The sequence below is a fragment of the Myotis nattereri genome (genome assembly GCF_964212035.1).
Source record: "Myotis nattereri genome assembly, chromosome: 12".
NCBI classification, from domain to species: domain Eukaryota; kingdom Metazoa; phylum Chordata; class Mammalia; order Chiroptera; family Vespertilionidae; genus Myotis; species Myotis nattereri.
This window is the reverse complement of record NC_138087.1, coordinates 23,315,123-23,329,113: the sequence shown is the minus strand read 5'-3', so window position 1 is coordinate 23,329,113 and position 13,991 is coordinate 23,315,123. Positions and strand designations below refer to the sequence as shown.

Below are 13,991 nucleotides of genomic sequence, written 5' to 3'. Positions count from 1 at the left end.
GGAGACCAGGCCTTAATCAAGTCATAAATCTGGACGGAGCTGCTTTTCATGCTGAGAAATATATCGAGTTCTTCCACCAGATGCCCAGGAGCATGGAGACATTCGCGTACCCCCTGCCAATGGAAACCCAGAGCTTGCCCTAGGGGTAAAAAGACATTTGGGGAATGGAAAATGGGCTTGTTATAGTTCCTTTTTTTCCAGGAATGTTTTAAAGTTCGTTTTCTTTGGGCAAGTGTGCATGGGAAGAGTGTTGGCCTGGTTATTTGACCAGCTTTTTGGGAGGTCCCAGAAATCGGAGTGAAAATTAAAGCTGCTTGTCTTCTCCACAGCCTTCTGGGGCCCAGCTGACAAATGGGGAGTAAGGAACTGTTTTTTTTCCGATGTGAATTAATCACAGCTCTCGGTCTCCTGCCTGGTGCCAGTCCCCACTCATTCAGTGCTGCGTTAGAGACCATCTCTGTCACCCAAGGGGACCTGAAAGGAAAGGGAGCCAGGAAACGCGGAATCCCTGATTTCATCCGGTCACCCCACGGCCTCAGAGCGAGGCCCATACATACCATATACCACGCGCAGAACGGAGATTTCTCCATAAATTTTAAATAGCTGCATGTTTTCCAGTTTTGCAAAATTAAATTAAGGAAAGGACTCCCAGACTGACTCCACCAAGTGCCAAGTTTCATCCCAGCACACATCATTTTTATAGTAAGTTTTAAGTCCGTGAAAAGTACAGGATTCTAATGGCAATGCTGACAGGCCCGGGGCCAGCTCCTGAAGTCATAATGCCACGTCTTTATATTTTTACATGGCGCGTCCTAATCCGCCACAGCTTTAGATAGCAGTGAAGTTGTGAAAGCCCTCGACAACACTCAATCTCCCCCTCTCCCAGATTGCGTTTCCCCATCTTCAAGCCACCCTTCTTGGGAACCTCTTTCAGTCCATTTATGTTTTTTGCTTCGCATAATCCATGTGTCAAGCTCAGCTGAGCTTTTGGCTGGAAGGGAAGGAGGGAAGGGGCATATATGCACTCTGAACTCTTGCCTTCTGCTCGTTAAGGCTAAGAACTCACGAAAGTGAGCTCCGGATGTGCAGCTCACTCCAGTGGCGAGCAGCTAAATGAACGCCTGCGTTGGCTTGCTCTACCCTCCAAAGAAGCCTGCAAATCAAACTGCTTGCTTGTCTCTTAGCAGCCCAGAAATCCTACTGCTTTCCAGCCCTTCCAATGAGCAGCAATATCCACTGAGTGATGATCATGATGAGTTCAGAGCTTCTTTCTAGACAGATGCCTCGCAGGCAGCCTCTCCCACCGCCTGTAAGGTGAGCCAGCCTCTAGCGCACCGGCTGTGGAAGCCAGGGCACCAGGCCTCCTGGCTTTCTATCCCCATGTCTCCCTTACCTGTTGAACTCAGGCTGTTTCCCTGAATGACGCTATTTTAGTTCCAGAAACCAATGTGAAATAGGAGACAAAAGTGAAGAAAATAGCTGTGGTCAATTAGACTTAATCAGGGGTGTCAACTCGTGGCAGGTTATAGCTGAACTGACTCCCAGAAGATACCATTTCACATATAATTTATTTTTCTTATTGTACACATCTCCATTCTAAGCTTTTACCACTCTCCAGCTAATGTGACTTTTTCAAAGTAGGTGAAACTAGCAGGAAAACCCTCACACATATGTGAATCATACCTGGCTTTGGCTCAATGTAGAGCCACAGTGGACCCAAGAATGGAGGCCTAAGGGCAATATTTTCTTTCACTGGTTAGGGAGAGTTGATAGAGAGAGGCTTTCTGCTGCCAGAACTCTCATTAACGAAGCTCCGCTCCCTCCTCAGCCACCGAACCAACTCAAGACCTGTAATAACTGAGGCTGAGGGGAGACAGAAGTCAGTCCCTGCTGGCTGACTGTTTCCTGGGGTGGGCGTGGAGGTTGGGAGGGTGGACATGGGCAGCGTCATGTGGCTGGGAGGGAATCAGAAAAGGAGATTTGAGCCCTGCCTGAAACACTGTTAACTTCCTCACTGAAGCAACGGGGAGGTATTCACTGTTTGGCTCCTCTTGATGTGTGGAATACGTTAGCACATGGTTTTTGGTGTCCTTGAACCTGGCACTCACGGCGATTGCTCACCTTCGAGAAGTGATTGATATTTCTTTTACTTTAATAAATGAGAAACGTCCATGACAGAAAGGAACCCCTGTTACAAGCCAGGTTTTCTCATTAGCAGTGAAACGCGGATAATTATTCACTGGGAACATACACGGTGGGAATTCATGCGAGAGTCCTTATTTTGACTATTACTGTTGGCAAACCTCAGAGACCACTGTATACACACAGAGACATGTACATAAACACGGACAGAAAGCAGGGGTCTCGCACTGCATGTGCCGAAGAGGGTATGCTTCTGAGGACAAAGTACATTTTTAAGGAGAAGAAGCTATGTATCCAGTGAAAAGCATTGAAAGACATATTAGTGATAGAAAAGGCAATTTGTTCATTTACTTAATTATAATTAGTTTGTTTGGGTCTTTGCTTTTATTTAATTGTGGAAAATAGACTTTCCTAGAACATTTCCTCTGGAGTCACTGTCCACATGTGAAGGAAAATACAATAACCTATTTAGCAGATGGACACTGCCTCAGTAAGGAAATATTTAGGACTGTCATAGTTAGGCTTTACATTCAGCAACCTCTAATAAACACCTGAATAGCAGTCAACAGGCAGGAAAAGGATCCAGCCATGGTCTGGCAACCTACTGCTACCTAGGGACCCAGGCAAAAAATGGTTAAACTCCTGTTGCTCTGACATCCTGGAATATTGCCCTTACCCAGCTAGGCCGGGATGGTTTGCTCCACACACACATTCGCAATAGCAGGCTGGAGGAAGGGGCGAGAAGTACAAGTTCTTTTCTTTTAAAGACATGTCCGGGGAGGCATACACATCACTTTCCCTCATTTCACTGAATGTAATCACGAGGCCCACACCTTATTGCAAGGGCGTATGGGAAATGTCTCTATCCCAGGCAGCTACACACCTAACTAAAATTCAGGGGCTCTTTTACTGTAAGAAGGAAAGGATCGACATGAGGGGATGACTAGCAGTTTCTGCCATACAGGACAACCAAACAAAAGTTGTCAGAATCAAGGGTGACAGATGTACAAGTGAAAGTGATCTCCGACTTCAACAGAGCTGAATGAAGGCCAGCAGGAATTTTTAAGTTTGGCAGGTTATAAAATATTTGGGGAAACATCTGCAAATAACAGGCTGGAACAATATTTTTTTGTTGTTTTTAAAACTTTATTTTTAAAAAAGCATAGAGCTGAATAAGCAGAATATGTGAAAAGCAATTCTTTGGACACTGAGTCATTCCTGACAATAAATGACTAGATGGTGCAAACAAGTTTCTTCCTTTTCATTATGAATAACTTCACATATGTGTGAAGTAGACAGAATAGCATGATGACCCCCATATAGTAATCACCCAGCTTCAGTAATCAATATTCAGCATTTATCTTTTTTTAGTACTTCCACCTACTCTCCACCCCCTCTCTACTAATTATTGTTTTAGGTAAAATTTGCAGACACTAATATGTACAACTCTTAACCATAGACTTTTGACAGATGTACCTGTGTAACTATATCCTTGTCTAACATATGTTTGATCACTTGAATTTTTTTTCAGTCTTTTTTCTCTCTTTCACTGGATAATTTCCATTACTATATCTTCAGTTTCAAAAATCATTTTTCTATAGAATTTATTCTTCTAGCAAGTCTATCCAGTGTTTTTTTTATTTCATAAAATATTTTCTTTCTAGAAGTTTATTCAATTCTTTGTATAACTTCCATGTTTTCCTTTAAATACTTACCATGTTTTAAATAGCTTGTTTTCATACCCTTATCTAATAACTAGTGGCTCTGCGCATGAAATTCATGCACGGGTACAGTCCATAGGCCTGGCCTGCATCAGGGCCATCTTTCCTGGCTGCCGGCAGCCAGCCCTGCCCCCTGCCACCACCTACCCCCTGCCACCACCTACCCCCCAGTTCCTCGTTCGCCATTGGACAATCGGACACTGCCGGCTGGGGAAAGGGACCAAGAGATGGTAAGTGCGCCTCATAGTGACTGGTCAAGCGGTCGTTCTGCTGTTAGGGTCAATTTGCATATTGCCCTTTTATTAGGTAGGATAGGATTCCATCATCCCTGTCAATTCTTTATTTTTATTTTTTTGTTAATCCTCACCTAAGGGTATTGATTGGTTGCCTCCCACACACACCTCTACCAGGCCAGGGATGGAGCCTACAACCAAATTATGTGCCCTTGACCAGAATTGAGCCCTTGACTGGAATCGAACCTGCTACCCTTCGGTCTGCTAACACTCTAACCACTGAGCTAACTGGCTAAGGCCATCCCTGTTGATTCTTGATCTGTTTCCATTGACTTGTTTTTGTCTTGGTGTGGGTCACATTTTCCTGCTGCTTGACTTAATAAGTAATTTTTTTATTGAATGCTGGATGGTGTGTGAATTTTATATCATCAAGTGTCTGGATTTCATCTTTTTTAGAGATTGTTGGATTTTTTTGTTAAGCAGTGAAGCTATTCTAAGTCTAATCAATCTTTTAAGGCTTGTTTTAAGCTTGATTAGGGCAAGTCTAGGGTAACCTTTACTCTAGGGCCCTCGGGAGTCCCTGCTGAATGCTCCAGATGATTAGTAAGGATGTGCCACTCTGGCTGTTGAGACCATGAACGTCTTCCAGCCCTCTTAGAGCTTTGATAAATATTAAAATACAGGTCCCTGATTGGTCTTTTCTCAGTCTTACCAAATTTGTCTTATGCATGTACGTCTTCAATTGGGCAAAGACTGAAGAAGAATTTATGCAAATTTCTGGAGCTCTCTTTCTATGTAGCACCCATATCTCCAGAATTCTTCTTAACTGCTTCCAGTTGCCTCAGCCTCTTTGAACTCAGTTCTGTCTCATCAATTCATCCAGACTGCGATGTTCTGCGTGAGATAGTCTTCTGCTTTGTGGTTAAATTGTGTCCTCTAAAAAAATGTTAACATCCCTAACCCTCCGTACCTTGTATGTCATCTAATTTGGAAATAGAGTCTTTGCAGATGATCAAGTTAAGATGAAGTCATAAGGGTGGGCCTTAATATGATTGGTGTTCTTACAAAAAGAGGAAATGTGAACATAGAGACAGACACTCACTTAAGGGAAAACTCCATGTGGGCATGAAAGCAGAGATCAAAGTGATGCATCTGTAAGCCAAGGAACACCAAATATTTTCATCAAACCACCAGAAGATAGGAAAGAGGGATAGAACAGATTATCTCTACAGCCCTCAGAGGGGAGTAACTCTGTCAACACCTTGATCTCAGACTTCTAGTCTCTAGAACTGAGACAATAAATTACTGTTTGAGCTGCCCAGTCTGTGGTACTTTGTTATTAACAACCTTAGGAAGCTAATATACCCTCCATGCTTTGCAGTCTAGAATGTGACTCCAGGCAGGAAGCCAGGGAATTCATAGGGCTCACCTAATGTTTCTCTTATTTCAGACATCACAGTCCTCTACTGTCTGTGCCTAATGTCTAAAAACAGTCATTTCATACATTTTTGTCCAGTTTTCTAGTTATTTAAGGCAGGAGAGGAAACCCAGTCCTTATTGCTCCATCATGACTTTCAAGTTTTTTCCTTTAATTTCAACAGTTTGACTGTAATGTTCCTAGGTGGTTTGTCAACCTTCTTGGAACTTTAGTTTTCCAAAAATTTGAGAGGTTTGGTAGTTTTATTTCTTCCCAATGTTTTTCTGTCTCATTTTCTTCTTTCCTTTTTGGACTTTAATTGTACATATATTATACATTTTAATATTTTCGTACAGATCCATAGACTGTTTATTTTTCTTCAATCTTTTCCTGCTGTTCTTCACATTGGGTAATTTCTGCTTAACTATCTTCAAGTTCACTGACACTTTCTCCTGCCATCTCTAATTTTATAGTGAGCACTTCTAATGAATTTTTTATTTTTGTACATTTCAGCTCTAGAATTTGTCTATATAGTTTCAACTTCACTACTGAGATACTCCATCTGTTAATTTATTATGAGTATATTTTTCTATATACTTATAATTGCTGCTTTAAAGTCACTGTCTGCCCATTATAACATTTGCATCATCTCAGGATTGGTTTCTACTGACTGCTGTTTCTCTTCAGCATCGGTTACATTTTGTCTTGTCCAGTGGGTTTTTATTATATTCTGGATATTATAGATGATATATTGTAGAGACTCTGGATTCTGTTGTTCTTCTCTGAAGAGTGTTTGTTTTTGTTCCAACAGGTAGTTAACTTCACTAAACTAAAATTCCAACTCTTTGTTTTCCCTTCAATGGACACAGACTAAACTTTGTACTCTGTTAATTCAGCTTAGTTGCTGATCTTTTTCTGAGTCCCCTCGGGTCTGCCCATTAGGAATTTGTGCAATGTTTGTGCATATTTTGAACTTTATCACCCCTGTGACTCTTCCAGGATTTTCCCCTTAACTTTACAGCTGTTATAAAAAGCCCCCAGACTCTATCCTCTGACATCTCAAATCAGTAAAGCTGTAAGTTTCCCAGTTCCCTGAGCCATGTGGAGAGTAAGCAGTTTTCTCAGGCAGAAAACCACAAGCTAGAAAATCACACCTGTTGTACCTGGGTTTTTCTAAGCTCTCCCTCCTGTTTCTGCTATTGGTTTTTGTCACACCTCAGTACTTTCAAAGAGTTTTTGTCTCATGTAATTTTTTCATTTGTTTATATTTTATGATTGTTACCTACAGGAAGATAACTCCAACTAAGTTATTCACCATTCCTGGATGCTAGAATCCCCAAATTGTTTTAAGAATTTTCTGACCAAGATCTACTCTGTTCCTGTTTTGCAACATTTGAAGAATTTTCATTCACCCTCACTTTTAATTCATTTTTTTAATAACCCAGTTGTTGGCCCACTTCTAAAGATTCAAGACCCAGAGATAAATTATCTCTTAAATAAAGAAATGGGTGTGCAGAGCATTAAATGGGGTATTTTGATTATACAAACACTTTTATTTCCAATTCCACTAACTTGGAATTACTGACCATTCAAACATGAGTTGTAGTGAATTTTACCATTTATCTTATCTGAAAGGGGGGATTGTTCAGTTAGTTATTTTCATAAACTAATGAAATTATTCTTTCATTTCACAAGTTATTAATTTCTTATTAACAATGTGTTATTAGTCAATTTCCTTTATGTATTTCCATATTATATAGTCTCAATTTTCCTCCCATTTCTCAGATCACTTCTTCTACTAGTAAGTCTCCTCTACTACCTCCCCTTCCTTGTTTAATCACTGAATGCCAGAATTCTCCCATTGATTTGTCCTGAGGCCTGATCTCTCCTCGCTGAAGGTTTCTTCTACACACATATATGAGATTGGGTTCCAAAATCTGTGTCTTCAGCTCTTACCTCTGACTTATACTTTTATCTTTATGACCTCAATGGATTTTCCATTCTGGATTTTCATAACAACCTTTAAAATCAATATTCTTTAAACTAAACTTACCCGTCTTTCCTGACTTACCTAATTCTATTAGTAGTCCCTCTAGTGTTGCAGTATCTTTAGCTTCTCCTCTTTATCTCCACCACTCTCCTGCTCACATCCTGTCAGAGCAACCTTGACAAATATGTCTCACTTCTTGCCACATCTGAACTGAAATCCTAGAATCTCCTTTCTCTCAGCCCAGTGCATCTTGCAAATAATCACCTTACTGATCCACCTAAAGCCCATTTAGATTACATCACGCCCCTTCTTCAGTTGCTCCCAAAAGACCAGATTCTGGCCTTCAACATTCTTCCCATTGCAACTCCCACAATGCCAGCTTCATCTGAGTTCCCCATGTTTTAGTCAACTGGTATTTTCTCCCAGCCACACCTGTTTTCTCATTTTTTCATCTTTGCTCACACCACTTCTAGACTGCCCCCCCCTTCCTACTCTGTATCCCTGGTCTCTGCTTATTTTAATTCTAAATAACCTCCATATATAATATCTCTTCCATGAGCCCTTCATTTACATAGTTCAGTTTCACTATATATTGATCTAAGTATACATCGAATATAGATCTATTTTGCCTTTGGCTACATGGGTGTGGGAGAAGATGAGTTTGAGATGATATTGAGGAATCTTGGAATCTAAAAGCACCTTAAAGATCATCTAATTTAGTGGTCACTAATGGAGGAATGTTTTTTTTAAAGCATGACTTATATTTTTAATTGATTTCAGAGAGAAGAAGGGAGAGGGAGAGAGGGATAGAAACATCAATGATGAGATACTCATTGATCAGCTGCCTCCTGCATGCCACCTACTCGGGATCGAGCCCAAATCCCAGGTATATGCCCTGACCAGGAATCGAACCATGACCTCCTGGTTCCTAGGTCATCTCTCAACCATTGAACCACACAGGCCAGAACAAGTGAGTGCAAGGAAGCAGGAATGAAACAAAAGGAACAAGAGAGGGAAAGTTTCTTTGAAGATTTTAACTAGAAGCTTAACCAATGAGTCCTTCAGGATATTGCACGCTTGCAGTTGCTCCAGCCCTCTAGCCAATTCATAGTTCCCAGGCTAGACTGGCAGGCATCTTCCCTACTTCACCCCAACTTCACTGCTCATGCGCCCATCTTCCCCTTTGTTGGACCCCTGGCCCCAGTTGTTTGCAGGGAATGGACCTGTGGTTCCCTGGGGAGTATAAAATTACAGCTTCCTGCTAAAGATGCCCAGATAACTATGCTTACAATGTCTGGTCTCCCCTTTGCTTTCTTCCTATTACTAATATTAATAAACTAGTTACCATGTAACACGTGGATCGAGGAGAAGAACTGGAAGGATTATTTTCTCCCTAAGTGCATCAGTTAACTATTGCCATGAAGGAGGAGAAGCATTTTTTAAAAAGAAGAAAAAGAAACTGCATTTTATAAAAAGAAAGATAAACAAGATTCAGTGGCCTCAAATAACAATCATTTATTCTTACTGATCTTGTTTAGCTCAGCGTATCTAAACTGGGTTTGTCTAGGGTGGCTTGGCTGTCCTCCATGTTTCCCTCCTCCTCCTCTTGGGATCGGCAGGCCAGTCCAGGCTTGTTCTTCTCCTGGCAATGGCCACAGCACAGGAGCACAAGCAAGGACTCGCAAGGTCTCTCGAGGTCTAGTGTTTGGAGCTGGTACACCAGCACATCTGCCTCATTTCTTTTATTGTGGTCAGATACACACAAAATAAAGTTTACTGTTTTAACCATATTTAAGTGTACTGTTGAGTAGCATTAATGACATTCATATTATTGTGCAGTCATCATGCTCTGCATCTCCACCACTTTTCATCATCCCAAACTGAAACTCTGCACCCATTAAATAATAATTCCCCGTTTCCCCTTCCCCCAGCCCCTGGCAATCACTATTCTTTGAACATGACTACACTATGTATCTCATGTAAGTGGAATTATACAATGTCTATCCTTTTGCGTCTGGCTTCTTTCACTTAATGTTTTCAGGGTTCATCCATGTCATCAGAGGTATGTGAATTTTGTTTGTCCACCCATTGATGGACATTCGGGTGGTTGTCCTCCATTAGCTATTATGAATAATGCTGCTATGAACGTTGGTGTAAAAATACCTGTTCGGGTCCCTACTTTCAGTTCTTTTGGGTACATATCCAAAAGTGGAACTGCTGAATTATATGTGGAACTTTTTGAGGAACTGTCATATTGTTTTCCACAGTGACTGCACCTTTTTACATTCCCAACCAGCCGTGTACAAGAGTTCTAATTTCTCCATATCTTTAACACTACTTTTTTTCTGTTGTTGGATTTTTTTCATAATAACCATCCTAATGTCTGTAATAATTAGTGATGTTGAGCAGGTATCTTTTCGTGTGCTTATTGGCCATTTGTATATCTTCAGAGAAATGACTATTCAATTCTTTGCCTTTTTTTAAATGTGGTTGTTTGTGATTGTTATTTTTGTAGGAATTATTTATATATTCTGGCTATTACTGCCTTATCAGATCTATGATTTACAAACATTTTCTACCATTTTGTGAGTTGCCTCTTCAATCTGTTGATAAGTGTCCTTTGCACAATAGCTTTCAATTCTGATGATCTCCAGTTTATCTAATTTTTCTTTTGCCATCTGTGCTTTTAGCATCATTTCCAAGGAATCTTCACCAAAGCTATTATCATGGAGCTTTTCCCCTAAGATTTTTTTTTTTACTTTTAACTCTTAGGTTTAGGTTTTTGACCCATTTTGAGTTAATTTTTATATGTGGAGTCAGGTAAGTATTCAACATTTTTTGCATGTGGATGTCCAGTTTTCCTCGCACCATTTATTGGAAAGACTGTCCTTTCCCTATTGAATGCTCTTGGCCCCCATTTTGAGAGTCATTTGACCATATCTGCAAGAGTTTATTTCTGGGGTTTCAATCTATCCCATTGGTCTATATGTCTGTCTTTATGCCAGTACCGTACTCTTTCAATTACTGTGGTTTTAGAAGTTTTAAAAATCAGTAAGTGTGAGACCTTCAACTTTGTTGTTCTGGTTAAAAATTGTTTTGACTCTTTGGGATCTCTAAAGATTCCATCTGAATTATTAGATTTTTCTATTTTGGCAAAAGAACATCATCAGGATTTTGATAGCCATTGAATTGAATCTGTAGTTCACTTTGAGGACTACTGACATTGTAACAATATTAAATCTTCCAATCCATGAACATGATGTTTTCCTCCCATTTATTCATGTTTTCATTTCTTTTAGCAGTGTTTTGTAATTTTCAATGTACAAGTCTTTCAACTCCTTAGTTAAGCTTATTCTTAAGTATTTTATTCTTTTTGATGCTACTGTAAGAATTGTTTTTCTTAATTTCCTTTTCAGATTGTTTATTGTTAGTGTAACACCTAACTCACTCTATTGGCCAAAGTAGTCACATGGCCAAGGTCAGGAAGGAGGTGGGGAAGTACAGCGCACCCATCATGGGAGGGCACTGCACAGTTACATGGCAGAGTGAGTCAATACAGGGAAGAGTAAAGAATTGGCTCCTGTAACACTGTATCCTATACTGAGCTTCCTGTGCAGATTTTACCATTACTTCTCCAGGGCCCTTCTTCAGAGCAGTCTGTTCCAACCCCTTCAACCTACACAATTACAATAAAAATGTAAAAGCAGAAACAAAGGGCAAGGTGCTGAAAGGAGTGAGCAAAGGATGTAGGTAACAAGGTGCCTAGGTAATGCTGGCGCCCAGCTGAACAAGTACACACGGCAAGGGATCAGAAGGCCTGTTCGTTGACCTTGGGAAGGTCTCTTAACATCTCTGAGCCCTGGTTTCCTCCTCTGGAAGTGGGCTAAATGATATCTAAGGGCCTTTCCTCTGTTAAACCTGCCTCCTATACCAATTCTAACAGTGCTGCCCAAGAATAGAAAACAAGCCAACACTAGAAAATCCCTTTTCTTTACAGACCCATAGGCACACACATCCATGCAGATGGCCATCTATGTGTGTCATAGATCTCATCATTTTCTGCTTTATATTTCAGTTTTATTAGTGTGCTTTATTTTTATACTCTGTCATTGGCTATTTTCTTGCAAGAGGAAAGATAATCTTAACTGTCCCCAGAATAGTAGTTACCAATAGATTTTTTTTAACTGAAGGAAGTCCTCTAATATTTTAATTTTTAATGACTTATCATGTGTTTTAAACTTCCAAGTAAATTTTCAGTGGAAGCTAAGTTGCTGGGAGCACAACAGCAAATTCAGCAAGAACTCTGAAATGAGAGGAAATGAGTTTTCTCTCACAACCGCTCAGTTTATTTTACTAATTCTATGCTACAAAGCCTTTAGTTGATACGGTATCTCCGTTTAATATTTTGGAATTTTAATGTATCAAAATATGTTCAATGACTGTGTAAATAAGTGTGATGTTGTACATGTCCTGTGCAGGCTTGGTAAGAATTGTCTGAATGCCAAGGTTCTTGACTTATAGAGAAATGAGATTAGTATTTAAAATTGTTTTCCTAGTCTCTGTTGAAAAATTTTGGCTTGAAAAATCACATAAAGAGTAAAATGGAGGCAGATATTAGACTTTTACCAACTAAAGTTTGATTCTTAACTATTACTATATAGTGTGTACCTTTTCGAACTCACTGCATTTGAAGAAATGATTTCTTTCATTATAAAATTGGTGTAGGAACTCCAAAAAGTGTTCAATGAGTAAATATTAATTGCTTCATTTTTTTAGGTCAGTACAGGGACATAGGTAGAAATAGACACTTTGTGTCCTTCAAGAATTTTTACTTAATTGAATGAATAATAGTCATGTTCATAGAACCCAGAGTACAAAAACATCTCCTGTTTGCTTGGGAATGGCAAGCAGAAGAAAAATGCCCCGAGAGGACCATGTTGTACCCAGGGCCCCTAGAGCCACAAACACACTAAAACAACTCATCAGGAATGTGCCCCTTTTGGCTTTCCCGGTAGCTTACCTCTCCTCTCCTCTCTAGGCTGCCCCATCCAAGGCCACCCTACCCCCAACATCACCTGGTTCCATGGTGGCCAGTCAGTTGCCACTGTCACAGGATTGACACATCACATCTTGGCAGCTGGACAGATTCTCCAGGTTGCCAATCTAAGCAGCGAGTCTCAGGGGGAATTCAGCTGCCTTGCCCAGAACGAGGCAGGCGTGCTCGTGCAGAAGGCCGCTCTTATCATCCAAGGTAAGAACCCGTGGGATTTTGGGTGCTGAGCTTATTTCTTGAACAAGTGAGTCCCCCTGAGAATCTAGTTCTGTCGTGGACGAAATGACTTCTGGTCTCCAATGGTCCCTAGAATGTGAAAACTGACACTGGACCATGTTCCCATCCCATGAGGCCCCTCAGCAGAGCCACCAGGCCCCACAGCAGCAGAATCTGGAAGAGTCGGTGCTGCTTTCTTAGGTGGGACCAAGGAAACACCATCTTGTAGCAAAGTCAAATGCATTTCCTTTACGCTGGGTGAATTTGTAAAGAAAACACGCAGTTGAGTGTAAAGTAGCCTGTTGCGAAAAATGCAAATTTTGTCTGTTGGTTTGGTTCCAAAATAAGACAGATTTTGAACCACTTGGTTATTGCCTCCCGCCCTGGAGAGCCAGGGCTGGTGCCGGTACCTGCCCATCACCCTGGAGCCTTCGGCTGTGTCGCATGGAGTGCTCTCCAGGCTCCTCTCCCGGGAGCCAGTCAAAGACCAGACTGAGAAGCCTGCGTGGCTGGTGCATTCAACTTTCAGGAACACTACTGGCTCAGAAAGCCCTTGGGCAGGTCCTGGTATTTGCTGCACCAAGAAAGTATGGATGAGCCCAGTACAGTGAGAGGGGAGCCATCACTGGCCTTGTCATAGAAAATAAAGGAGGCTCTTGAGTTTTCCATAGGCCGGTTGACCTGTGGTTGGTGTGTGACACTTTCAGGGAAAGCAAAATTCCACTGTGTATTCTGAATGGAGGATTCTGTGGGAGGCAACAGTCTTGTATGTCAATATAGCCCATAAAAAGGGAGACCTCTGAGCACATCCTCCCCCACCATTTGGCTTTCCTGACAAGAAAGTGAGTATTCCATTGTCTTGCCAGCCAGCCATTCTCTGGTGGAAACCGGAGCCTATCTGCAAGATTTGTAACACACAACTTTGCAAAGAAGCACTCACAGTTTACCAGCCCACAGTTATTTTAACAGCTTCCCTGCCAGTGAGTCCCAGGCCCCCCACACAGAAAATGCAGAGAAATTGCCTTTCTCACTGACTGGTTACGTCAGTGACTCACGTAATCGAGGGCTCTCTGGATAGGCTGGTTTTTCGTAGCAGCTACAATGTCGAACTTGAATCTACACTTTTATTTATTTTTTTTTTAAATATATTTTACTGATTTTTTACAGAGAGGAAGGGAGAGGGATAGAGAGTTAGAAACATCGATGGGAGAGAAACATC

At 41.1% G+C, this 13,991-nt stretch overlaps 1 protein-coding gene across 3 annotated transcripts in view; it reads left to right on the top strand.

The window, feature by feature from the left end:
• Nucleotides 1-13,991, top strand: part of ADAMTSL1 (ADAMTS like 1) — a gene marked incomplete at both ends in the record, with an annotated part of 891,527 nt that overhangs the window by 854,796 nt on the left and 22,740 nt on the right. For all 3 annotated transcript variants that reach the window (XM_081104271.1, XM_081104273.1, XM_081104272.1), the window contains one exon: nt 12,542-12,754. In XM_081104271.1, the coding sequence (XP_080960397.1) occupies nt 12,542-12,754 (213 nt within the window). The remainder of the gene's footprint in view (nt 1-12,541; nt 12,755-13,991) is intronic.